Here is a 27,819-nt window from a genome sequence, read left to right as displayed (position 1 = left end):
ACTATTCGTTCAATACTGCTGATTTGATACTAGTATGATGAAACTAAAAACTGAAAGGGTTGTAGTAACGTAGTAAAAATGCAAATCACATTTTTTTAAAAATCACTGATCAAAAAAGAAGCATACAATCCATCAGTAAGAGTATAGGAACATATTTTATTCCAATTTAAAACATTTAAAGGAGAAGGCTATGAAAATCATTTTCATGTTTGAATGAGGTTCAGGCAACAGTGGTTGAAATGAAACATACAAAAGAGAAATATGGCTAAAATACTGTAAATCAACAACCTTAACCATGACCCCTTTATCATGAGGGCATTTGCATGAGTACAGTACCCCCCCGTCCCCATCCCCGACCTGACAAACACATGCAATTAAAATGACATTATTTATTTTAAAAACAGCAGTTTATCATTAATCTTAAATATAGAATAAAATTGTCCTTTTGTTAATTAATCACATACTTAGTGTTTTATTTGTTTTAAAAACCGGACCATGAAATTCACTGGCCCTCTTGATTTCTCACAACATTGGCACTTGTTAAAGAGTCTGGCTTTACAAAGAAAGGGGATTGGCACACTCATTGTACATAATTTACATTTGGTATACTTTAAAAAGAAAAAAATACATTACTTTCAATTTGTACACCACTACACAAAGTTTATTTGAACGCTTAAAAAAAAAGTAATCTTAAGTGGTCCTAAATACACGTGTTAAGGTGTGTCAGCTTTATAAAAGAAACCAAAAAAAAAAAGATGCAAAGATAGCTTTTATTATCGTTGTACACCCATCCCATTTATCAGAATGGATCTCAAGCATAAGCAATAGCCATCAAGTGTACGCGCGCACGCACGCTCGCTCGCTCACTCACTCACTCACACTCTCACACACACACTCACTCACTCACTCACACACACACACACACACACACACACACCTCAGAGTACCAACGAACGCACTTAAATGGACATCTAAGTTGCATGAATGCAGGCCCATCGCAGTGGTGCGGTTTCAGTGCTTTTGACCCCAGGAAACAATACACAGTCCAATCAAGTCAGGGGAGGAAACGAAACAAGCAAACAAACAAAAAAACCCATTGAGTGGAGAATGGTGGACATGTAAACACAAAGCATATTCATTCACTCACCCACCGTTACAACCACCTGAATGATTCAATGGCCAGCTCAGTACCTTCACAAGTGTTTCATTTGAAAAAGGAAGCTGTATGAGTTAATGAGCAGAGATCTGGGCCCACTTGGTGTAAAATTATGAATTCTCATTACATTTTCTGTCAATTTTTCCATACTGGATTGCAGTAGAAACCCCATTTCCAAAGTCAAAAGGAAGGATGTATCTTAGTAACTGACACAGCTCTGTAATTGGCTCCAGTCTCTGGTCTTGTAGTCATCTGACTTGGAGCTGTGCGTCAGGCGAAGAATCAAGTTCGCAGAGGGAATACAAGTTGGTTTTTTTTCTTAGGGCGAACGCCATCACTGGTCCCTGGAGCAGTCACCTTCATATTTCATCCTCACAGCAGCCCATTCAAGTGCATTTTCCTGACATCTCCAAGAGAACAACACATAAGGAACCTTGTGCTTGCCCTTCGGGTGGTAAAGTCAGTCCCGACTGATTCATAATTCCAGTGAAGCTGACCCACTGCTATAATCCTAACATCTTTTAAAATATAGTTTATTAATCAGCATATCAAACTGGAAATGAAGCTAAAAAAGTACCACCTCCAAAAACAACAAATCACCTGAGACAAACTAGTTAAGAAAAGGCCTTTTAAATGTTGGCTAAAGCACCAAAGCTGATGGGTGGAACAGCTCAAATCAACTTGGTAGGTCAAAGTTGGATCAATCATACGTAGCACTTATTATTTACTTACTATATGGTTTATACTTTATAAGTGTTAAGTGTTTCAAAATGCAAAATGCAAAAAAAAAAATGGCTTCATCACAGAATGGAAACTGAAATCAAGCTCAAATGATCCACATTGTGGGTGAATCTCCTCCAACTGAGCATATCAGAAAGCATTTTGTTGCAAAAAAGTGTGTTAGAATGATTTTTTGGATGTTACGTCCGACCTGGCCGGCTTTCTCAGGTCAAAATGTTCTACAACACTCCCTTTTTTTTCTTTTTTTTTTTTTAAAACTCCAACAAAAGTCCAAAACGGAAACACTACCAATCAGAACATGAGCCAAAAAGGTTGATAAGACCATCCCTTATTTGGAGGGAGGATCAACGGTTACTGCCCTCAGCTGGTTATTAAGCCATTCTCCTCCTCTAAAGGCAAAAAGACAAGTGAACAAAAAAGCCAAGCAGCCACCAGACTTCCCTCAGGAATGTCATGTAGGCATCTGTGGACTGATGCATTCCTCCCTCACTGAACCCGCAGCCATCGCCCCCATCGCCCCCATCGCCCGACAGGATATCAACACACTCTTGATTCAAAGCCCCCCTCGCCTTTTCATTAATTGCACCTTTCTCTCTATGCTGTCCATAGAGACCGCTCATTCTACCGAAGCTGCTAGTTGTAGCCCTTGTGATGAAAAAGTTATGAAAACTTACCTGAATTACATTGTGAAGACAAATATAACCATCTATCAACTTTCAGGTTAATAGAATATTTCAACAACGATCAGGCAAGAGACACGATATGGGATTGGTACCGACAGCCAACGCATATCCGTAAAAATTACAAAAATGCAAGAAATCCTCAGACAGTAAATACTTAACAATTACGTTTTTTTGTCTGTTTTCACTTTATGATTTCTGAATAAAGCACGAACCTGAAATGGAAACAATGTTTTTCCATTGTCAAGCATTTCAAAACAGAACGGCAACAACTAAATATATGAAGAATCCTTATAAAGATAGAACACTTGTCCATAAAATAGTTTGATATTATACAGCAGTATAAAATCTCCCATCTCCTCGGTTGGAGAAACTTTTGAGCTAAAACTAAGGAGCAAATCTTTGTCTTGTTGTTGTTGTTTTTCCATCAATAATAGATCTGATTGATAAATTAAACATACAAAAAAAAAACTTTTTACTTCTTTGCTGTTCACGACAGTTTTATCAAGTGTTGGTCAAATACTATGGTAAAGTTGATTACAGACAAAAGCCGTTGGGGTGATTCAAGACCAACGTAAAAGAACTGGCAGCGCAAAAGCTCGACTTATTCTACAACAACCTATTGCACTGTACTAATCTTGTGTCATCATTTACACCTTTGTGCACAGGAAGATTATTCTCACCATCCAAAGAAACAAAGATAATCAATCACAGTACTACCATATGTGATTCAGATAAACGTCGAGAGCAATGAATGCCGCACAAAGGGAGTTTTTTTGGCCATCGACGTTTGAAATGATTTAGAAAAAAAAAAAAATCAGAAAAGAAAAACAAAACAATGTACTTGATTTTGGCAAATCCAGATCCCAAATATGTTAGTCTCTAAACCAGGATACTGGCAACATATTCATATTTACAAACAAAAACAAAAACAAAACAAAAACCCCATCTAGTTTAAATTTAGCGATCAATACAAACCTACAGAGGAGTTGATATCCAGTATACTTGTAGTGCTGTTGAACACTTTAAAAAGACGGGCAGTGGAACAGTTATGTGGTGTGACTTGTTCCAGAGGGTTGCAATCCTTGTTAGGTCATCATCAATTTAATGTTAGTTTGATGACAACAGCAATACAACTACGAAATACTTTGGAGATTCAACTGTGTCTAGCCCTCACTCTGTGTGAGCAGCATGAAAACTGTATTTACATTCAACAGAGTTTGGGGACTCTGATTTTGGAGTATGATTTCAAAAACAAAACTTCAAGACCCAAATGAACAAAGTACCTCACTGCACCCCAGCGCTGCCTGGCAATGTATTCCTATAATCATCATATTTAGTCACCTTTTGCAGATGAGCTAAGTCCAGGCTCTGGGTCCTGGTTCGGTGCCCTCTCGCTGTTGTAGTGTATAACATGCAGGGGGGGTTAAATAAGAAGTGAGAGAGAGCCCTTTGTCCATAAAATCTAGTCAGAGACGGCCCTCTACCCACCTCAAACACACAAGCACTGGTGATAATATGGTGTAAAAGAAAGCCAGCGTGTGAGCCACAGCCAAGGCCCAATGAGGTCCCCGAGAGAGGGGAACACATGGAGGGGGTGTTATAATCAGGTGTGTTTGTGCAACAAGAGCGATTAATAGAACCACAAAAATGTTAAAAAAAAAAAAAAAAAAAAGGACAGGCGAACCAGCTACCAAGGAGCCAGGTGAATGGAGACACAACATGGTAGTTGGTCTGGTGAAGAAAAAAGCAAATGTTTCAGAGCAGCAATGACTCATGCAGATGTGTGTTTCTATGAGTGAACTCTGCGTTGTGTGTTGGGCTGCAGGTTTCTTTCTCGCTCGCTCATTGGCTCCATTCTGTTTCCGTTCCGTTCTTCACACCAGGTTGTATTCTTTCAGATTGAGCTGCAGGATGGTGTCTTTGACCGCAGCGAAGACAAAGCGGATGTTCTCCGTGTCGGTGGCGCATGTGAAGTGGGAGTAGATGATCTTGTCACTGTCTGGGTTCAAGTCCACAAACATCTTCAAGATGAACTCTCGACCTGCCTGGGGGTCACGCTGGGGACCTGGGAAACAGACAGGGTCGTTTAATTTCCCATCCTTCTAAATTCAATTGCTATTGTGAATTAGCTCTTTATCAATGAGCAGAAAATAAAGCTCTAATGAGGAAAAAAGTTTACATCAACGTATGTGTGACCGATGACATGGATTAGTGGACATCACGCAATTTTACATCACCAGCTACAAGGAGTTGGATGACTTCAAATTGATTTTCAGTTTTTATTGTAGTTCAACATCACAGCCACAAGGTGTCACTCTACATCCAGAAATATGACAAGGATTCTCAATGCGAGTTAATATTCTCAAGTGTAATAAAAGAGTGTCCAGCAACTTCCATTGTTATGAAAGTAATCATCTGATTTGATTGAAAAGGAAATCTGCAATGCTTGTCTTAAAGCTTAAGTGGCTGATGAAACTACCGAGTGTTGCCAACAGCGTGTCCCTACATGACACATTCAGGGATGGGCAGGTTATGTAAAATTCATACTTTAATTAAAACTTTCTAATGAAGCAGAAGGAGGAATAAGTCAAAGTACCGTCAAACTCTGGGAAGTAGTCAACCAGGTGAGAATACAAGATCTTCTCCTCCAGTAGATCCTTCTTGTTGAGGAAGAGGATGACTGAGGAGTTTTGAAACCAAGGATATGTGATGATGGTCCTGAACAGCGCTTTACTCTCCTCCATACGATTCTGAACATCCAGGAGGGCAGAGAGTCAGAGAGTAGACAGAAACCCTCAAGATACATTCACAGTACAAAATCTATTCTAAATCATTGTAAACACAACTAAGCTGCACGAAGTTCAATATTATTTCTGGATTCATAACCAGATGTCTGAAGGATCAGAGGGATCTGGATCGCTGCCATACTTTTAAATTTATCACAATGTGAGAATTGACCCGGGTTTACCACAACCATTACTACAACTAAACAATCAGAGTCAGTGAAGCAGGTATTTTGTTTCCCTGGAACACTCATTCTTGCTGCTGGATAAAGCGCCTTTCTCTTCCAGTCACTATTTGGTGTCTAACACTGCAAGCACAGTTTGGCTGTAACAGTGTCACATAATTGTCTGCTGGTTACATTTTATTTGCAAACCACCAACACAGCTACTAGATGGGTCTTGAGATTCTGACACTTAGAGGCACTTTTAACTTTGCCTCTTAAGTCTGAAACTAATTCACTCTAAACTGGTAAAAGCTTAGAGCTGCTGTCTAACATGACTTCTCTCAAGTACTTGCCAGCATCACTCCAACAGTTTATTCTTGGCGAATGTTAATATGATCCAGATTTGACCCGATGACCTCAAAGACAGTTTAAAACAATCCAATCAGCCCATGACTGGTCTGGGTCTTAAACTCGCCAACTTTACTGGTAATCGAGAGAGAACCAGCCAGAGTTTTAGTAAAGTACATGTACAGAGTAGATTAACACGACCCTGGACAACAGCTGACCTTGAGGCTGCGCTGCCAGACAGTAGATATGGTGAGTCAAGCTGGTAGCTGGGTCCGCTTTACCAAACCCTGATGACATCTAACCGGCTTTATTCATGATTATTCAGATGAGACGAGACCACAACATGGACATGCTGAGTTAACAGATAAAGGACCTGTTTGTTGAGCGAAACTTATCAGTCATCGTCACTATATGGGTGTCACCCCCGATGACACAAATATCTAATCTTATATCAGATTAAAAAAACTCTGCTATATCAATGTGACATTTCATGACTTTGGCAAATACGCCATATAATAGATTTTTCATATTCGCTATGATCACAAACATATCCAGGGATTGTGTGAGCCAACAGTTGCTTATTTCATCGTGCAGACGACAGAGAGCAGCATTAGCATTAGCTCGGAGACTTGACAGGCACCGAAGCATTTTAAAGAGATGTCGAGACTGCAGAGCTGTAGCCTGTCAGACTGCATCTTCTCATTTAATCAGTAGTCAAAATCTTGCATTCCATGTTAAGTTCCTAGAGATGCTTGCTCCGGCATGGGGAAAGAAGAAAAAAAACCTTGCACCTCTATAATGCTCAATACATGGAGATGAGCTTTTCGGGTCAGAAATCACAAATATCTCCCTCACCTCATTGTCTGATTCCACCAGGACCTGGTCGTACTCACTGAGCGCCACCAGAAACATTATGGAAGTGACGTTCTCAAAGCAGTGGATCCACTTCCTCCTCTCTGACCTCTGACCCCCCACATCCACCATCCTGAATATAGCATGATGGGATAAGAAGGATCAAATAAAACATAAAAAGAAGAAGGGATTAAAACAAGCTCAAACATTTCAATTCATCAGAGAGCGTCTTGTTTGTGACATAGGGAAAGGCATGCATTTCAACTACCACAAAGATTTAACAAAGGATTTTTTTTTTTAATTCCGATCCAACTTAAACCAGAGAATATGATGACATATGTCTCAAATCAAGCACAATTTAATTCAACTACAACATGTAATTAACTCAAAATCTTGTAACAGAGCCACCAGAGAGGAAACCCTGAGGCCATTCGGCGGATGACGAGTCACCAGCCAAAGATCTGGGTCACTTAGGGACAGAAGTGAGATTCTCATGCAGGAAGTTCATTAGAGGAGAGAGGCATTCATCTTACAAGATGCAAAAATTTTCCATATTAAGATACCGCAAGTGTTGTATCTAATGGTGGTAAATCGATATATTTTGAAGTCAGTATGGCGTGACTTACTAGCACTACAGAGTATAATGGAGTTTAAGCCAAACACTCCTTTTGCACTGTGAATATTAAAAAATAAATAAAAAATTGCAGGGCAAAGAGGATAGAGCTAACTTTTCCCTCAAGGTTAACCAAAATAACTCCAAGGAGAAGTGTGTGTATAAACAATGGATGCCATCCCTCTCTCCCAAGCTTGCAAAGTAGATGCAGTGGAGCCCAGGTGGGAGAAAGTAAATCCATAATGAAGTGCCAATAAGGTGCTAATTGGGAGGGATAGAGTGCAACACAGAGGCTTAGGGGAGGACAAGGGGAATGCTTGAAGGAGAAGACCAGGAAGACAGAACAAACAAGAAATGGACACTGAGTTCAGGGGTAGACGACCTGGATCGACTTTTAGATAAACTGGTTTCTACTTCCCCAAATTCACTTAAAAAAAAAAAAAGATACGGGAAATGACACTGACTAAAATCTGATGTTTCCCTTCTTAAGATAAAACAACGAACCTGTTACGGAAACAATGAATTGATCTGACCGCAGTCCACATATATTTTACCTAATAGCCGCTATCATTCAACAGCTACACACTGAAACTTTTGATCACACATCACTGAGATGAGCTCAATCGGTGAAGTCCACCCGAAAGAGGGAGGGCATTGATAAATGGAGTCCTCCAGAGGAGAAGGCCTAAAATAAAACTCCTTCACATCAGACAACCTCCTTTCTTTCCTCTAGCAAGGATGAGTGACCTACTTAGTACGATAAGCTCTCCTATGCTGAATAAGCCAAGTGAAATGACATTTTCTGTGACTTCAAAAGCCAATTAAAAGAGGAGGAAGCACGGCTAATTGAGATGTCTGTTCATGAAAGGCTTCCTTGTTGCAGCTACAGCCTGTCAACTGCAAGCACAAGCCGTACAGTCCCACATGTGCTTGTTACTATCCACACATCCAACTGTGGAACTTCCCATCTGATGTTAAGTGAGCGCCGTGCTTCAATTAAAGGAATATTACAATGCATCCTCAACTGAGGTAACTAAACCATTATGCACTTTAGTAAAACTTGAAATCTCACTTTCATTCCCTCATTCTCATTTCCTAGCTGCATATTTAGTCTCTTCTTAACACAAAATGTATTTCATTGAGAGCATGTGGTGATTCAGCCAGGCAGAGTGGAGCCTATCAGCTATCAGCTAGCTGCAGTGGGGCTGCTGGGAACCTCTTCAGCACAACCACATTGCAAGCAGAGTTATTTTAGCCTTGCCAAGCGTAGGAGGGGGCTGACATGATGGCTTCCTATCGATTTGCACTCTTCTGTAATCACTCTTGTTCCCTGGGTCCGTTTCTATCTTCTCTCTCTTTTTTCTTTTGCAAGAGAAGAAATGGAAACTGTTCTATTGGTGGCATCCCGTAAGCCTGTTTCTGTGCCAAGTCTTGAAGGGCTGCATCTCTGGGCCACACATACAAAGGGAAGGGCTCTTATGTAAAAATTCTGCCCTTCATGAGCATTCCACATTCTAAATATGTGAATGTCAAGAATGCAGCTTGGGAATCTTTATGGAGCACACATACTCAATTGTTCTCTCCTCTCACTTCATTACTTATCAATCAAACATAAACATTTCCTCAAATCTCCTTCCTTCCTCATCTAGTTCCACAATGTAATCGGACCAACAGTCCAAATACCAAAGATAGTCAGTCTCTGACCACTTAAGACAAAAAAAGCACATCACATCTCACAACCTGCAGGCTAGGAATGTATTTTCTTTTTTTTCTTGAAAAAAACGGCTTAAATCCTTAACTTTTACATAAAAAGGAACATTCCTTATATTCTAACCCTCGCCAAAAATGTTCAAGTAACTCTCACTAGGAATTTTCGGTGCTATGTAAATCTGCATTATGTCTCTGATCACACACGCACACACGCACACACACACACACACACACACACACACACACACACACACACACACTTAAACCGGCAACAAAAAAGAGAAATATGCCCGCCTGATATGACACACACTAGATAGACGATTACTCTCATTTACAGACAGGGAAGACAAAAGTTACCCACTAAGGCTCTAAATGACCTGACTAATGAACGGACAGTGGCCATTGCAGAGTCCACTGTAACACTGCACATGGATAATAAAGTCAGGAAAATAACTGGATTAGAAATTAACACTCAAACGGGGACATACAACATGCTCTAGGTGACATTAGCATGCTAAACCAGACCTTCTAGAGGTTAAATTGAATTACTAAGTGGAGGGGGGGGGGGGGGGGGGGTGAGCATGTGTGCATGTGCTTGTGCGTGTGTGAGAAACTGGGGTTAGTCAAAGTAGTGTAATTATTCTTCTACCTGAAAATGATGCTTTGCAAGTCGAAAGGGTATTCTATGATCCCAGTGGTTGGGATACGAACCCTAAGCACATCCTGTTGGGTTGGTAGATAGGACGATTCAGCAATACGATCCAGATCACTTAGATAGCTAGAGAGACAGGAAGAACAACAAGAGACGGAAAGGGAGGAAAGAGAAAGTGAAGCATAACAGCAGATACAGCATACACCCTCAAAAAGCAAGTGGATCAGTCCAAGTGGAACCAAAGGAGACTATTTCCAAGAGTTATGAGAGGATGAGGTGAAATGTACCGGTACCCTCACACATTCTTAGAAATATAGCTTCATCCTTGATGGTAGCTCTCAAAGATAAACACCACCTCAATTTCAAAGGTTTTGACTCAAATTGCCCAGTATAAGGATGCTCTTTTGGTATAATTTTTCTCCCTAAATGATAAGGCTCATTAATAGACCATTAAACCTCATCCCAAAAGATTCAAATGCACTATTTTGAGGGGGCAAGGATTTTTACCAAATCAACAAAAATGCCAAGAGAATAGTTTTTCCCTGTAACGTTAAGATTCATACCCACAAGTGGCAGTACAAATAAAACAGAAAAATATTTTCAATAGTAGAGATAGCCAGTGGTTGAAATGTGAAAGAAAAAAAAACCCCAAACAGATCAACAATAGAAACACAAGGAATAATCCAGTGCCTGAGGGCAACGAAAGGTGGCCATAAACCTTCTCCACCATGGCTGCTTAGGGATAATTATCAAAAACAGTCCGTGGACTGTGAGACGTGCAGCAGGGCATAAATGTTCATAGGGTACAAATATCACACAGGAATCCAAGATAGTGTCTCGCTGGGTGGAGTTGTCAGTCTAGTTAATATTTTTTGTTGGTTATTATGAACATCAATGTCAAGGTTTAGAGGCAGCAAACGGAAAAAAATGGCACTCCGTGTTCCTCTGTAACTCTGACTGCCCTGGGTTTTCTCTTCCATCTAGTCTGGACAGGAGGGGGTTAGAGGTTGGTCTTTTGAGAGCGTACCATCAGGAATATGTTAAAGTGCTGAGCCCTGCTGTGCAGCACAAGGTAACTTCGGAGATAGCGGCATCGACGGTTTCCTACTGGCTGACCAACTGTCAAGCAGCTAGTCAACCAGAGACAGTGGTAGCACTTGACACCAGTACCTGAAGATAATATTCTCCAGGTCAAATGGATACTCAATGATGCCGGTGGTAGGCACTCGAACTCGCAGCACATCCTGCTGAGTGGGCACGTAACCCGATGATGCTATTCGTTCTAAATCACTAAGGTAACTGTGGAAGGGGAGGAACATAAGACAAGAGATGCACATGTAGGCAAACCACCACATGCACATAAAAGACACAACTGCTAAACAACTGCTTTCTGTCAAAAATGTGAGTAAAAAACATTCAAACCAATATGAAAAGTATCGTAGCTTTGAATTTCCTTTTGTATGCAGGGTGAATTTTTAAACCTGCAAAGCGTTCCCTTAACTATGCCCATCTACCTGAATCCACTTCCCACGGTCCTCCTTTTAAATAAGCAGAAAAAAAGATGCATCTTCCACTCTTCTACATGGAAAGCAATAATCAGTCATTCTCATTCTAGTGGGTTAACATTTGACAGACGTACTATTTGGTTGAGTCCGAGAGCTGGTACTCTCTCCTGCGATCATAGGCCTCCTGGATGCCAGGGTCAGCCCACAGTGTCTTTATCGCACTGATGTACGGCTGATCGAATGATGACACTTTCTCCACGTCCACCTCACGCACCAACTGGGCATTATTCTGAGAGAAAAGCAACAAAGCTAACATTAACCGAAGCATTTGAATTCATCATTTTCAGATTTTATGCAGAGGAAAATTCTGGTTTACTCCAAGTGATGGTATTCTTTTATAGTGATAAGCCAAATATTTTCTAAATCTGATGGTACCTACCTTGTTCTGGTCATACTTGAATGGGATCTTGAGGGTCTCAGTTGCACGGATCATGGCCTGCATAGAGGTGAAGATGTTCTGGTAGACCAGTTTGGTGAAGCCCTTCTTGTCCTCGTCTGTGTAGCCTGACCCGTGGATTATTCTCATCTGCTTGATGAAAGTGCTCTTGCCGCTCTCTCCAGTACCTGAGAAGAAAAAGACCAAAGTACAGGTCAGCTGACCACTGAAAAGGGCTCATGAATAAGAACCATGAAATTGTTAACGGTTATCAGTCTTTGACCTGCTCTTGGAACGATTTAGGATCATACACATCATCATACATTATTGTATAAGCCAAATATGTGATATTGTATCATAATCTGCAAATGAATCACTGAGCTACGGCCAAAACATGTTTTGTGAGGTGATAATGTCATATAGCAACTTGTAACTCATCCTTGAGTCCAAGTGGACATTTGAGACAAACAACTACAGTGCAGCGTGGTGGTAACTTGTGTGCATATAAATTGTAGGCATTATTAGGCCCAATGTAAAATATGATAAATGTTTAAACAAAACTGTGAATGAACAGCAGTACAAATGGATGAATAATATTTGCAAATTGTAACTGCTCTAGTCGAACAAATCAGTTAAAAATACAAACATCACTCAGGTGTAATTAAATACTTCTGTACTGCCCATTATTGAATCACTTCATACACTTCTGCAATTCTGCCAAAGTGAGAAAAGTGAGTATTTATAGAGAAAGGTCCAGAAACTCAACAACCGAATGTGTCATGTTTTTATGTGGTTATAAGTTGGCCTGACTTTGCAACATGCTGACCTTGCCTGTCCACTTTCACCCTGGTGCTGCTGATACACAAGGCTGTGAAGAAATCCACACCATCATGCCCCCGGGCAAAGGGCCAAAATTCCACACCAAACCAGTCTCTGTTTTACCAACACAGCCTGCTTCATTACTCCTGTCTCTACCTGGCATCAGCTACCAGTTTGCAGAATATCAAATGACCTTTTCTTTCAATTTCAGCAGTCGTATCTTCCAATTGTCTCCGTATAAACAAAACTTAATAATATTCAAGGAAAAACTAGTACAATGTAAGTGGGGTGATTGCAGAATGGAGTGGTCTGAGGGTCAAGAAATGTGTGTTACATAACTCAAGTAACACCAGATTTAAAAAACAAACAAAAAAAACCCATCAAAAAACTGAAATGCATATTAGAGATGTTTCTGGGCCTTATTCTGGTCGAGCCCTTATCCTGCAAGTCAAAAGTCTTATGTCATCTTGGTTCTTGTGTTGTGATGTAACAACACAATGTAATCGTTGTTTGGGCTACGGTTACCACAGAGATCCCACTGACCGTCTGGATAAGAGGATCAGCCCAGGGTAACCACATGAGGGCTGCACAGCTCAAATCAGTTGATTTCTCCTATTTTGTACGACAGAGACCGTGTTTGTCTAAACATACAAAAGCAAACAGAAAGTCAAAGTCATGGATATCAAGCTTGACTGCAAATGTAGAAAAGATTAGTTAAAAGCTTGCAGGAACCCACAGGTCCCTCTGTTGGAGGGACCGACTTCTCCACAAGAGAATCCACGCTCCACAGCCGGTTCTGCATCTTTATATGGACATAATCTGCAGACAAGCAAGCACTCTTGGCTCAGCAGACCTCACAGTCAGCATGGATCAGTCTGTGGTCATCAACCAAAGCAGAACTTTCAAAAGACAAAAGCCAACCTCGAGTTTCTCCTCATATGCATACATTCTAGAGTTCTCTCCGCAATAATCCTCTCCAAACCTCTTCAGTCCCTTTTTCTTCCTCTACAACCGCGCTCTCCACCGCTCAGCCCTCCTTCTGTCCTCTCAAGACTGAATCACCGCAGTTTCAGCAACACATTTAACCGCTGTGCTCTACCCACACTCATCCAAACTCTATTTAACAAATAATTTAATTTATTAATGTATACACCATTGACCAACATTAACTGCACACCTTCAGAGTTAAAAAACAATGCTGACCTGACACCTTGACGGAGGTCTGCATTCTCCCAAATTTATTGACTGCACCAACTAGTGGCTCCTCAGTTCTGTTTCATAGCCAATGTGGCCTGATAACAATCATCTCTTTCTTGAGTGCATTAGTGTGTGTGTGTTCATTTATGAATAAGACGACACAGACTGAAAATATAGGAGCAAAAGGAGACAACAATGATTGTAGGATCAAATAAATGGTCATTTGTGTGTGTCTCACAACTCCAGGCAGAATGGTCCATCGCTCATGTTAAAACCCAGCTATTCAGGTAACCCCTGGACACTTGATTGATCTACTCTTGAAAACAAACACAGTATAAAACTTTAAATTTACTCCGTCTGAACATATCCGCTGATGAAGACTGATGTACAGTTGATTCAATACTGATGAATCTACTTTTCAAAGTGATTCACTATGGACAAAAGCCAAATGATGCAACAAGAACATGATAATTGGATCATATATCAGGCGTCGCGATGTTGATGTTCACCACTGAAAACCCACATTGGTCAAGCACCAGAGGGAATGTGTGCATCGGTGATGGACACTTTTTTCTTTTAGAATGATGTTGCAAGGCTTCCCACACAGCAAAGGACAGCAGTCTGAAGAAGGAATATGTCGTTTGTGAATAGATTTTATGCAAACTCATCTGCAGACAGCAATTACTTGAAAGTACAAATAGTACTTTCTGCCTCTACATAGTTGTAAGTGTCCTTGTGGTGTATTTTTGTCCTCTGCCCATGCACACGAGTGTCTTCTTGTTTGTGTGTATCCAGCTATGAATGACTGTGGAGGCACACAGAATGCAAAAGCAAGTTCACCTGTGTTGGAAGACTCCTAATGCAGAATAAAGTGAGCACTGTGAGAATCTTAAAAGGATATCAGACCCTTCAGAGCAATGACGGTGTGTGTTGAGAGGCAAAAAAGAAGTAAAAGAAGGGTGTTGGTGGAGTGTGTACAGGAGAGGAGCAGTGGCAGTCTATGGCTGCCCAAAACCTGCTTTGTGTTACAGCTGGTATACCCAAGGCAATGTAGCAGAAAGGTCTATCAAAGATGACGATAGTTAAATTTGCCTCTCACTGACTGAAGAGTGCAGTTGACTGTGCAGTCAAGGAGTGCCCTGAGCGCTGTGTGCCCTCCAACCAGACAGGATCATTCACTGTGGAAAGCAGGTCAGGCAACATTGGAGTTTCCCCTTCAGACAGACTATGTCTTTGAGAGACATACAAAAATAGCAATTGTCAAGGCACAGAGAGGGAGAGTTCACTTTCTCATTGACTAAAAGGAGCTTTGCAAAGATGTGAGGATGGGAGTACTCTATCTAGCTTAAAACATGTCAAGGAGAAATGTATGTGGATATGGGAAGGAAACGTGTGGTTTGTTGGATAATTGAGAAAGTAGCATTGAGTGAGGATATTCATGTCCACGCACGCACGCAGGCGCGCGCACGCACACACACACACACACACACGCACACAATCAGCTTAATTCAACAGATCCTGCTGTTCTTCTCCAGGCTAACTGAAAACACCCAGCAGAAGCATTTCTCATGGAAAAGCTACTGTACATTTGCTGGAGCTACTCCTGAGGATTAATGCTAGTTCCCATGGCAACTCCTGCAATGAACTCATAAATACATGGCAGTAAGCACCAGATGATAGGCCTAGCAGATCGACTTTAGCATGTCTCCACAGAGCCTTCAAACACGCAACTTTAGGGTGCATTTTCTAAATCCCATGTCGTCGGCCAGTACTCCTCATTTAGGTCATGGGAATCAAAGAGGCCACTTAACCAAAAATTGGAAAGAATTTAAATAATGAAACATAACGGATGATAATCTCAAATTCTGTGTGAACACAGTGGTGGTTCTACTTTACAGGGTCTCACCATTAGAGACATATGAAAATATTCACATCACTACTAATACTGTGCAGGGAATCATATTTCAACCATGTCAACAATAACCAAATCTGTAAAACAAAAAGATATGTGGCTGTCAACAATGGCAAGATTCCCTCTTCAAATTCTTTCCTCCTTAATGGCATCAAGACACCAGTACAGCTGAGTTCCACTCTGAGTAATGACAATATACAGCTGCGTCTGTGTCAGGAAATGAGACTTTTTCATTCATTATACTTTTTGCCAATACATAAACACTGATGTGAAAATGCAAATCAGTCTCTGTGAGGGAAGTGTGAGGTTTCGGAGGTATGGCCATTTCAGCAGGTAACTTTCAAGGAATTTGGCACTTACACTCACATCTTTTTTGTGGCTTGGGGTACCATCCACCAATCTCAGCAAGTGATTTAGTTACAAAGTCACTAGTATTTACTAACACTGGGCCTCTAGTATCAACTTTACATGTTGCAAATATAAAATCTGCTAAAACTATAAAAATATAATCTCGATGTATTTCTGCATCAATATTGCATCCCAGCCCAACAGGACCTTGTTGATTCGTCTGAATCTTCATAGCTTTAGTGTTCACAGAACAATATATGCTTACCAGAGGCTGTGAGCAATTTTGAAATCCCCAGCAGAGTAAAGCCAGCGGGGGCAGGATGAGGAGAAGCCCAATAACCACACTGCATAACTGTTCACTGGGGCAGAACCGTGTCACACTGCCTGCAACATGCACTGACCAGAGTATTATTCACTCTGCTAAATAACCATTAACTCTCGAATACCAGGAAAAAAATAGTTCCAACACAACCATGTCATTGGGTCGGAACAAATGTAGGCAACAGACATTTCAGATGTGTCTGGATTTGATGACTACAAGGGCCAACCGCTTATACTCCAACAGCCATTTGACCCCCACCCCCAAACCCAAAGTTAATACACTGTCTAATTTCAATAATCTTTGATTCTTGAGATGTTGTGGAAAGAAAAATATATGTAAGGCATGTGCATAAACCTCGGGTTACTAAGTGCTGACTGATTCAACACTTGCAGGGTAAAAAGACAACTTGTATTACAGTTATGTTCATGGACTGCCTGGGAGGATAACTTTGGATTTCCATACTGGATCTTCCACTTGTGTGTGTGTGTGTGTGTGTGTGTGTGTGTGAGAGAGAGAGAGAGAGAGCGAGAGAGAGCGAAAGAGATAAAAATTGTTTCATATTCATTTCCCATGTCACTGTTCCCAGTAACAAGATGGAGCCTTTCCATCCCCTGATCCTCCTCCAACTGGTTATATGTATAAGCTGCGAGACAGCGGAGACAAGACCTCAAGAGACACATAAAAGAAGAGGAAATTAATAATAGCTGGATAACAGGAGCCAATAAATATGGCGGAAGTAAAGTACAATTCAAAACAGTGCTACTCGTAGCAAAAGTGTCTGGTATTTTTTAGGTTTGCAGATATTGGCAAATATCCCATAGGTCACCATTAGGTTACATACAATGGTGGGTGAACATCATAAACTGAAACATTAGTTCATGGTCAGAGCCCTGCACCCCTCTACTTGAACTCAATCACACAGGCTTATGCTCCTTCGTGGCCAATGCATTCCTCCAAGGAACGCCATCTGGCATTGCCATCCCTACACACAAGGCAAGCTCAGTCCAGACTGTTCCGTGGTTTCTCGGTTGTGGAACGAGCCGCATAAGCTGCATCCCTCTCCATCCTCAGAAATCTCTTGAAGACTCGACTTTTCTGAGAGCAACTCCTCTCTCAACACCTCAAAAGCGTGCCCAACAGAACTCATACTTACCATGCAAATCTTTACCTAATTTCCTTGTATTTTGTGTAAAATATTGTCCTGTCATTTTAACCACTTGTCTCAGACATATTTGCAAAATTGCCATTTTAAGATTGTTTAATACCACTGCTAATAATAACAACATGACAATAAAATGGTAAAACTTGCATCTTAAAAATATTCCTAGACCAGTGTGAATATATTGAAATATAAATCTCAGACATTATATAAATCTTAAACACTTAAGTACACTACAAAACGCTAAACTATTATTTTTGCTTCAACTTTCTATTTGTCAAAGTAAAACTGAAAAAAAAAAAGTTCCATGTGCTAAAAAAAAAAAAAAAATCGTATTCCTCTCAAATTTTGCCCAAAAATGTGTTTATATCACCGTTGGCAAGCCTTTATTTCTTTGCCCAGATCATCCATCTCTTTCGGAATTCATCTTCAAATTAAAAACATATTCATTTCATCGTTATTCCCTGTAAACACACCTGCCGAGCCAGACCATTCTTCCCACTAACCATCTACATCACGGTCTTTACAACTAAATCTTCTGCTCATTCCAAAAGACTGGCAGTCTTTTTTTTTTCAAATATCTTTTCCTGAGAGAGCAAATGAAATGTCAGACAGATGAGAAGCCAAGTTGCTTGTGTGCTTCTTTTCAAATGTTTGCGATGTGTCTGCAACGTTCTGTGTAAGGGGTGGGGGGCACATCTAGAACTGGTTAGTGACAGAATGAGAAGGAAATAGAGTGGGGCAGCAAGGAGAGATCTATTTGAATTTGGAGAAAATTCCTTGGATACTTTTCCTTCTTAAGGACATAGATGTCAATTTAACCATTGAGCCTAGTTTGGTTCCCATTTCATCCACATGCTAGTGTAACAGTTGTACATCCCACTGGACACAGGATTTGCATTTTGCAAACTCAGAACCATCTGTGCATATCTTCAACTTCCTGTAAAAGTAAGTTATCCATGTTTTACCTTGAAAAATCAAGCTTTTACACCATCAGCCATAAATCAAGCCAGAGCAGGTTGGCAGGGTGACTCATCAAGCCCAACAGGTGGCGTCATGAGAAGGACTGGGCAGTCTTTTACAGGCCTGACTGCCACATAACTGCCGAAAATCTGGGTGTGTCAATATCAGTTTGCTCCACCAACAGAGCTGCCAGACAAACAGGGCAGACCTACAAACACCTACCTTCATACTACAGTGTGAAACCTAGTTTTTCATCTACGACACACACTTTCAACTACAGACATGTACCAAAGGCAAAAAGTACGGGATGGCTGCTAAAGTGCAAGTATAAATACACAGGCTTTACAGCCACTGTGACAGCCTTTTTTTGTTTTTACATTAACCTTAAAACATTTTTAACATAAACATTATTAACATCAATTTTTCAAGTAGTGGAGTCAGTCGCATTTTTTCTGAGGGCTAACTAAATATATTAGAACGTAAAACACAAACGTTTTGAGTTGGTGAAGCATCAGAACGAGCCCTCTGAAATAATTTAATACTAATCTGGATGAGGGAGCAAAAATTGTTAGTATTAAATTAACCTTACAGCTTTATGCTGCAACATGAGCAGGCAGCTAAGTTACCAAAAAGAGGTCGCAACGGCTCTGCACAAGTTTAGCCTTTAGCTAACTTAGATTAGCTCCTGCTGTTAGCTGTGCTATAATTAAGTAGTTACGTCTTGATGCTAAAAACTTAAAAGTCAATGCGCACATGTGTACACACACACACACTCACTACAGTTTTCCGACCAACTCTCCTCACTCTAGCAGTTAAGGTTACTTTTCATTCTCCCTCCTAAACAACGGGAACAGGCCAGCTGTCATTTATTACCATAAATTAACTGTTCATCCTCTTCTTCGTTGGTTTTTCTGGCGGAGTAACAGCTACATCCACATCTATTGTATCAGAGTACACAACATCGTGGTATTCACTGATGGGTGCACTGTCTTCAGTGAGAGCCACACGTGCAACTCCGAAAATATAAAATCAATATGAGGTGGACAAAGTTTATATTGTGGTGGCTGATCACAAATAAATGAATATGTGGGAAACTCTGCTTACACAACCAAAGAGTACAAGTGGACTAAGGGGGATATTTTACAGAGCAAGGATGAATATGTGCACTAATACAGCCCCACTCCTCACAGTTAAATAAGCTGCAATTGCGAGTATCCAGTTCTGTGGATTTTTAAACTGTATCGTTGTAGTTTTGTATGTTTAAGTTTTTATTTGTTAGATCAGGATTCTTTTTCCCACTTAAGCGTCACAAGACGCTGAAAGTGTGTGAGCAAACTGTGTGGGCCACATGTGTCACACATGTTCTCTCATTTATAACGGTATACAGTGCAAGCTCTTTACTAATTAGGGCAAAGTAAAGGAATGAATATGAATTCACAAAACATTTGGTTATTTCACTGTTGTTAGAGGTTTCGTAAGATTTCAAATTAAACTCTTCATGTGGTTAAAGTGGCCTCTGTAAGCCCACGTCTGCTTTTGGCCAAAGATTGTCCATTTGGTATAACAGCAGCTTATTATTTTAATGTATAGCTATAAACACAACTATGAAATTCAATGTAATTTGATCTGGTCCTGAACAGATGCCTGAGGGGAAGAAAAAAAAAAAAGAGTTGAAAGGTTCCAATTCATGTTGGTAAAATTTTAGAGAAACAAAACTGAAAGATCAAGTTGTGATTCGAATGGTTGTTAATTGGTCACACCAGTGTACCACAAATATGAGACTTCAGTGTAAAAACTCAGGTGGGTGATGACCAACATTATCTGAGAGTCAGTCGGTGCTGTTTAGACACACAGCTGTGGGAGATAGGATACAAGGAAGCATCTGACAACTGCCTTAAGGGATACTATCACGCTAGTGAGGATGGACTACTGCAGGGCAACTCTCCAACGGTTCTCCAAACACTCTCAGTGTCGTTGTGGGTCATTTTGTCCTTTCAGAATGCAAGTTGTTTGTCTGCAATTTTGTTACTTCTACATGCCTGTTGTTACCTTGGCAGCGGTTGATCTTGATCCACATAAATATGGCTACTAACAGAGGGCTTATCTGCTACGCTTACAGTAAGAGAAACCATAAGGTGGAGGTAGGCTTCATGTATGAGACATCCTTGGGTGTTGCCCAAAAACAAACACTCATTGACCCGAATACTACCGGCCTGTTCAAGCAGTGTGCACACTGACAGATAAAATGTGTGCTCTGTGTATGTGTGTGTGTGTGTGTGTGTGTATACGCGTGTGTGTAGAGGATCCTGAATCTCATTACAATTAGCATTTAAGGTAAATATCCTGCACTGCTTGGAGCCTTAGCTCATTCAGGTGTACACAATGTGCTCCTCAAGTCAAGGAATTATATTTAGCTCATAATTGCTGTTAAACGCTCTCGTTCTCAGTCATTCTGTGCTGGCAGCTTACACATGACACGAGTCAGGGGCCACTGCATCTAACGTGCAAGAGGTCAATCCAGGTAAAAGTCTTTCAAAGAGGTCAATGAGAAAACTAGATTAAAGTTCAATATATTTAACTTCTGAAACAATAAATACACAAATATTTAAAAAGAGTAGTTTGAAACAAGTACAAAACATGAAGAAAACATTTTCATGAAGAGAAGGAATAAACGCTTTTCTGTGTCCACATTGTTTTTGCTCCTATTCCAGGTTTGGTCCTCTCAAAGCAGAAAGAGCTCATGGTGGACATAGACATGTGTGCGATTTTTGGGTAATTACAGATCCAGCAACTTTGCAAGCAACTACAATTAGCATCTGAAAATGGGAAAAAAAAAAAATCAAGTATGTTTCTTTTTTACTATGAAACCCCCAACAAACACACAGCTCTGATCTCTGCGTCTTCAAGCTCATTGCTGTACTGCCTGCAGAGATGATGTTGGTAGTTAAGTTCCAAAATGATTCCTAGAACTGTCCAGTTGCAAAATCCCTACTGTTTTCCCCACTGTCAACGCATGCACGCACACACGCCCGCACTACATGTTGCATTTTCCGTGACATCAGCATAGGTGGTTAGTTAAGGTGAAACGACACACTTGACCTACAATACAAACACATTACAAATGGCCACACCACGATTACTGTAAAATATTTAAAGATAAAAGTGAAGTTTAAAAAAGGGAAGAAGTTGTTTCTCCTCCTACAAAGAATACAAATGTATTAGCCAAGATCAGTTTTGAAGAATGTGTTCATATGTGTTTAAGGGGTAGGTCAAATGCTTCTGATTGGCCTCCTTTCAAAACAGGTTTGTTCATTATGACTTCTCCAGAGGTAAAAATAAATAGAATTTGTGCAGTACTGTGTAACTACATGTTTTACTTGTTTTTCATCCTTAAGTCAACACTGGATCCATCATGGAAAAGTTAAAAGGTTAAAAGTAGTTCCCTGACATGGTTGAAATAATTAACTGGTTGTTTTTTTCCCCCCAGTGTTTCCCACAACATATTTGAAGAAAATGAACTTTTTACAGTATAATAATTTTGTTCATGGGAGGATTCTTTTTCACTGTTTCAGTTGAAGTGCTGGAGTATCAAGGTGAGCCGTCTTCCAAGAGGCCACAGGGGATGTGTTTGGTCTGAACACATTTCTAAATGGAGGCCTCAGGGATGATAAGAATCTTATATACATTTTTTATATATACATTTCCCACTATCCCTTAGTGCTGAGACATGGATACTCATGCTGTTACCATTACAGTCAGTATTACCAAGTCATACCTTGTCATGTTGAAAAATTGCTTCCATTTTTCCCCCGGTATAAAAGTGCTGTTGAATACTCGGCTTGTTCTGATGGGTGATCAGATCGTTGATCAGGGTTGAACAGACGCAACACGGTTGTTTTTTCAAAGACGATTGGATGGCCTGTTAATCAGCTTACTTTTGTAAGATGTTTAAAAAAAGAATCTCTAAAAACTTGCACCCCGATGCATACATTTAGAGATGCTGTTTCCATCTGAGTGATATGTCTCCTCTGCAAAAAGCATAGTTTGACTGGCATGAATCCTTAATAATAACCCAGTTCACCCACCCTTGTCGACCCTGTTTTTTCCCCCCATTGCGAACACCGCATTTCTTAGTTTCTCCTATGTGACTTCTTTGCTTAATATCTTGCAACAGCTGTTGGGCACCTGACCCATTTTGAGCTATCATGTTTGTGTTTTACACCGTTTGCAAAAGCTGCCATTAATGAGGACTGAAAATTCCTCCCAGCCCTCGCGTGATTGGAACGTAAATCAATAATCTCCAATAAAGAGGATTGATCCATCTGAGGATAGAGCAAATTGCCCAGCCCTTATGAATACTGATATTTTTCAAGGTGCTATTGGTAGAAATTCCAGAAATATCACAAGACTACTTTCAAGAATATGAAGATGTATTGTGGGAACAGATTAAGCGGGAAATGAACAGACCTTTTGATGATAACCATCGGAGCCTTGCTTGCCATTGCACACAATCCCAACATTGTCAGATCTCATCTATACTTATCATGCAGATTACTGTAAGGGAAGTTTCATATAAAAAAATGTTCCATAGGCAATTTGGCTGGGTTACACACACAGACACAGTGACCCCCCCCCCCCCCCCCAAAGTCTAATTTACTATAGAAAGCACTGAAACTCAACTGTTGTCAACTGCAGCTCCCTGAGCACCGGCTGTACACATTTAATTACTTGTGACTTTCATTAGCTACAGAGCAGGCGGCAGAGCACTCTGACCTCAGCTCTTCCTCAGTCTGCATGTCTTCCAAGCAGGAGCTAACCACACGACCAATGAAAGCCAGCCTGTTACTAATAAACAGCTGGAATAATTGCCTCCACTTAAAACATCAGACAAAACCACTACTGCTCCTTAAAGAAGCACATAAGCATTCCTCACTGCAACTAAACTGCCTTCATGCAACGGTGCGCTGGAAGAAAAGGTTTTGAGCTTCATTTGTAATTTGGAACAGCATAATGAGCGCAAACAAAGCAATGCCAAAGTAAGATTTTCAGCAAAAAAAGTGACAGATTTGATTACAGCTGCAACGGTTCTGTTCAGCCAACAACAATGATTAGCAATCAGCTGAAACTTTTCTTCTCTCTTCTTTTCTTCGGGTGATTAAAATATGAACTCAACCATAAATTTAAGAAGTTAGAAGCCTGCGAAAATGTGAGACATGATACATACGCTGCAAAAGACATTATGAAGAGCTACACTATGCACGGAGGTCTATAAAAAGGATCAAAGAGGCTCATAATAGGTTCCAAATGATGTGAGTGCACTATAACTCACACCGGAGCTTAGACCCTTTTTCACACAAGCTTTCATAATTTGACAGCAGCAGCCTACCAACACAAGCTGAAGCAAAAAAAAAAAAAGGCTCCTGATATCTGCACTTTAAATTTGTCATAAAAAGGGTGCGTCTCCAAAATCAATCTCTAGATGATTCACTGTCGCAAGACAATGGCAATGTTTTACAGTAAAGAAAAGACTTGAACGTTTCTCATCAGTGTTTGACAACATGTTACTAACCAAACCAAGAAATACCTTTTGTGTGCTGCCACAAGCAAAAACAAAACATCAGTATGGCAATGCGTCACGATACTGCGATACAGTACGAATACACCAGTGCCAAATACTACTATCAATATTACAACATAAACCAATTCACCCATTGGGATTTTGTCTTGACATTTTGGCAGGTTTATTGTTGCCGTGTATGAGTTCAAGATGCACATAGAGACGTTGCACTTTGGTGCATGTAGTTTTTGATTTAGGTGTCAGATTTGTTGAAACCAACCCCACTACACAGTATAAGAATATCTTATACCTGATTTCTTTTTTTTTGGAAGGAATTTCTTCAGTTACGCAGATATTGTAATGTGTCGTGAATTTTCTCTCAATACATTAATTATCGCAGAATCCCTGTATCGTGATGTTGTTGTTATCGTTAAGAAAGACATGGTGCTTCTTGTTAATTCATGATAACTGTTGTTTAGTGTGTGCAAAACTTGAAAAATCTCAACATTATATTTCAAAACAAGCACAAATTTGACTTTCCTGGTAGACGATTTATTATCTTTTTATTATTAATCACCATCAAAAGAAACAAAAATCACATTAAATCGGTTAGATTCAGGGCCCCTTTTCTACTAGAGTCAAGAAAAGCAACAGAACTGCTACAAGAGTGAAACCTAAAAACACACTTTTGGAACTTATTAAGCCGATTTCAATCGAAAAATATCATAATAATTTTTTTATTTTTTTGCAAACCATTACTTGGTGACAGAACTCAGCCAATTGGCATCATTCTTAGCTTGCAAGCTCTTTCCTTTGCCAGCCTTTATGTTTTGTTGAAAACTGACATGTGTTAAGCAAAATAACAAGAACTTGTCAGTGTTCTGTGTGTGTGTGTGTGTGTGTGTGTGTGTGTGTGTGTGTGTGTGTGTGTGTGTGTAGAGAAAGGCGCAAGCCAAATTTGAGATGTACGTTGCTATGCTTGGGTGTATATCAGCAGTGTAAATTTGCTCAGTGTAGCTGCATTAGCATAAAGTCTGTGAGCTACAAGCTAACTTTTCCAGAAGCAAGAGTGGCGGTGAGTCAATGAATGAACCTGTTCTGGTGGAAACTCGGAACCAAACTGCACACTGAGGGATATTTGCTAATCTTCAGCATCATCAAAGGGCTGAATGAATGATGTCTAGGTGTTTGTCATCTGATAAGGAAAGTGATTCTAATTTGAAGACAATCATTTACGTTAAGTTCAAGGAAAATATTCTAAATGTTCAGACATTCACTATCGAAACAGCTGTCAAAAGCTGATTGTTTTCTGACTGGACTCAATTTTGTTTTTTATAGTTTCAAGTTACACCACTAGTTCTCTTTTACAACAGCATAAATGTGAAAATTATGTATATTAGTGTGTATGAGCATTTATTGTTATGACTGACATCACGGGTCACATTCTCTAGTTAAAGCTTAACAGCATCAAAGTTTTGAACAAGGACCTCTGGTATCTGGATCAAGTAACTCAGGAAATACGTGAGCCAACGTCAGAAGGCTCGACCTGTTACTCCACCGAGCCAGATTAAACCAACACTGCATACCTATTACTGTTATGTAAATATAACTACTGGACTTGACTCAGTATCTGGAGATACCGGCATTAAAAGGGATCAAGGCGAGATCAGCACTTTCGTCTCCCTCCTATCCCACCTCGTCACAAATTAGCACCCGAGACAGAAAGTTGGGGTTCAGTCGTCTGCAAACCACAGAGATGCTGACTCGTCAGACTTCATTCTAGTTGAAAACACAAAATATGACAGCTCTCTCCCTCAGAGATCAATTTTTTCCTTTAAACCCCCCCCCCCCCAAAAAAAACTGCACATTGTCTCTGACAGTCCTCATTAAAGATGAAAACTAATCTTAAGTGACCCAGTCCACTCCCTGGAGAACTGTTTTCCCAGAGAGGTTCACCTCAGACAGGGTATTTTCTAGGCTTGACGACGAGAGAATACCATCTCACTTGTAGCAGACTTGATTAAATTAACACCCTTTTTTCAATGACAGTTTATTTTAAAGATAAAGAAGAGACAAGACAAAAGTTCTAGTTAAAAGCCACGATCACACAGATTGTTCAAAAAAATAAAAGATAAAAGACAAAAGAAATTTCGACTGTTTCTATTTATTTTGTGGGTTGTCACAAGTGTATCAACCCTGAATTATGGTAAATGAATTAATAATTGACTGGCACAACAGACAACCCAGCAACGTGCTCCTAAATGAAGATCATTTCAGGGATGAGCTCACTTGTCCTGTCATCAGCCTGGGAGTCTTGGAGGCAGAAGAGAAGCAGGGGGGAACCAACAACTGAAACTTAGTAGGTTTAGAGTAGTGCCCCATATATTTCTGTTACTTCTGAGGTTGTGGTATCCTTAAAGAAACTTGGGACACAATCAAGTCTAAAAAATGTTATTAATAAGCTTGTTGAAGAACTTGGATTAACAGCTGTTCTTACTACCTCCAGTAGGACTCCATCTGAAACCACAGCTGAATATAGTTTTGCCTATCACATTACAGACAAATCCTGCGGCGGCCAGGCTAATGTGGCTTGAGCAATTGTGGGTGCAATGTTTTGCATGTGAAAGATGAGCCATACAATCAAAACAGTCAGTGATGCACTCATGCCAAATGTTAGACGGTGCAGATCTTGCAGACTTACCCAGCAGAAGCAGCTTCAGTTCCCGTCTCGCATCTCTCTTGTCTCGCCGGAGTTGTTTCTCGATCTCAGCGTTGATTCGTTTGGACTCCTTCGCCTCCTCACTCAGGCAACAAGCCATCATGGAGTCTAAAGTCATCACCGCATGAGCTAAAAAGCCCGTCGGACAAGAGGCGAAGGGCTTCACCTCACACAATATATCCGTTAAATCAAGTCCTCTCTGAGCGACAGTCCGTTCTCAACAAGTTATATCCAGAGTTTGGTGACAGGGGTGCTGGGCTCGCTGCTGGGTGCAGAATCTGGCTCTCCTCGTTGATGGGAAAACTGCTTTTCAAATGTCAAATATTTGACAGCTTATGTAAATCCTTCTGCTACAGGGACTGACAATTTATCTCAGAGAAACTGGACAGTAAGACGTGTTTAACACGGCTCCAAAAGGTGCAACTAACCATTTTCTCAGATGCAATTTGAGGTGATAATTTTGGGTGACTGACTAGCTTGTTGGCTAAATGCTGCTAAGGTTATAACCAAGCTAACGTTGATAGATTTACAACACTTTTTAATCCCACTTTCATGCGTTGCAGGGTATCTTGGAAGCCTATCAAAATCCGTTTTTTATTAAAACTACCAACTTCGGTCCCAAAAACAGCGGGACACTCCTGGCTGCCACATTTGTACAGTCCCTCTGCTGACTGCCCGGCCGACTACGAGCCTAGCCGCCCAGAAACCAACACTGTACGCCCGCGCCGTGACAATGAGCGCCCGTCAGACTGTCCATGTACTGAACACGCAGATATGCTGGCTCCCCGTCCAATGCACTCGACTAAACAGACGAATTGTAACAGTCCGAATTAAGCAACCGCTTTAAAATTGATCTCAGAGCAGTTCTCCTCCTGGAGACCGAGGCACCCAGAGCCCAGGACAGCTAAATGGGCAAGCTAACTGTTAGCTACCTGGGTTAGCTCAGCTAGCCATCCCTGGAATCGCAGCCAGCTGGCTAAAAACCAGAAACCTCAGCCTGACAAAGGACATTCATTGTGTAGAGCTAGTTTTATCCAAAATAAATCACCAGGGCCAACGCCCTTAAATTACGAAAATGTAATTTTAATACTGACAGTCAAATGGACCCTTGTAGCCAGTGCATTTCATCGCTCCTGGTGTTTTTTTCCTAGTGGGGCTGATCGCTCCTCGTCATCCACTC

At 40.6% G+C, this 27,819-nt stretch overlaps 1 protein-coding gene across 3 annotated transcripts; it reads right to left on the bottom strand.

Annotated features, from left to right (window-relative positions):
* Nucleotides 1-186: 186 nt before the first annotated feature.
* LOC147249895 (guanine nucleotide-binding protein subunit alpha-11) lies at nucleotides 187-27,819 on the bottom strand. 3 transcript variants are annotated; one of them, XM_086225578.1, is made up of 8 exons: nucleotides 26,622-27,819; nucleotides 11,647-11,831; nucleotides 11,342-11,496; nucleotides 10,873-11,001; nucleotides 9,700-9,828; nucleotides 6,731-6,860; nucleotides 5,177-5,330; nucleotides 187-4,645 (listed from the first exon to the last, which is right to left on the bottom strand). In XM_086225578.1, the coding sequence occupies exons 1-8, from the start codon at nucleotides 26,755-26,757 to the stop codon at nucleotides 4,455-4,457; spliced, it is 1,209 nt and encodes a 402-aa protein (XP_086081704.1). In that variant the 5' UTR covers nucleotides 26,758-27,819; the 3' UTR covers nucleotides 187-4,454. The 3 variants fall into 3 exon arrangements, with proteins under 3 accessions (XP_086081704.1, XP_086081703.1, XP_086081702.1); XM_086225577.1 differs by lacking the exon at nucleotides 9,700-9,828; XM_086225576.1 differs by lacking the exon at nucleotides 10,873-11,001.

The sequence above is a fragment of the Aulostomus chinensis genome, chromosome 14, assembly GCF_037954235.1.
Source record: "Aulostomus chinensis isolate RoL2024-O1b breed Wild chromosome 14, RoL_Achi_v1.0, whole genome shotgun sequence".
Taxonomy (NCBI): domain Eukaryota; kingdom Metazoa; phylum Chordata; class Actinopteri; order Syngnathiformes; family Aulostomidae; genus Aulostomus; species Aulostomus chinensis.
This window is presented reverse-complemented; position numbering and strand designations above follow the sequence as displayed.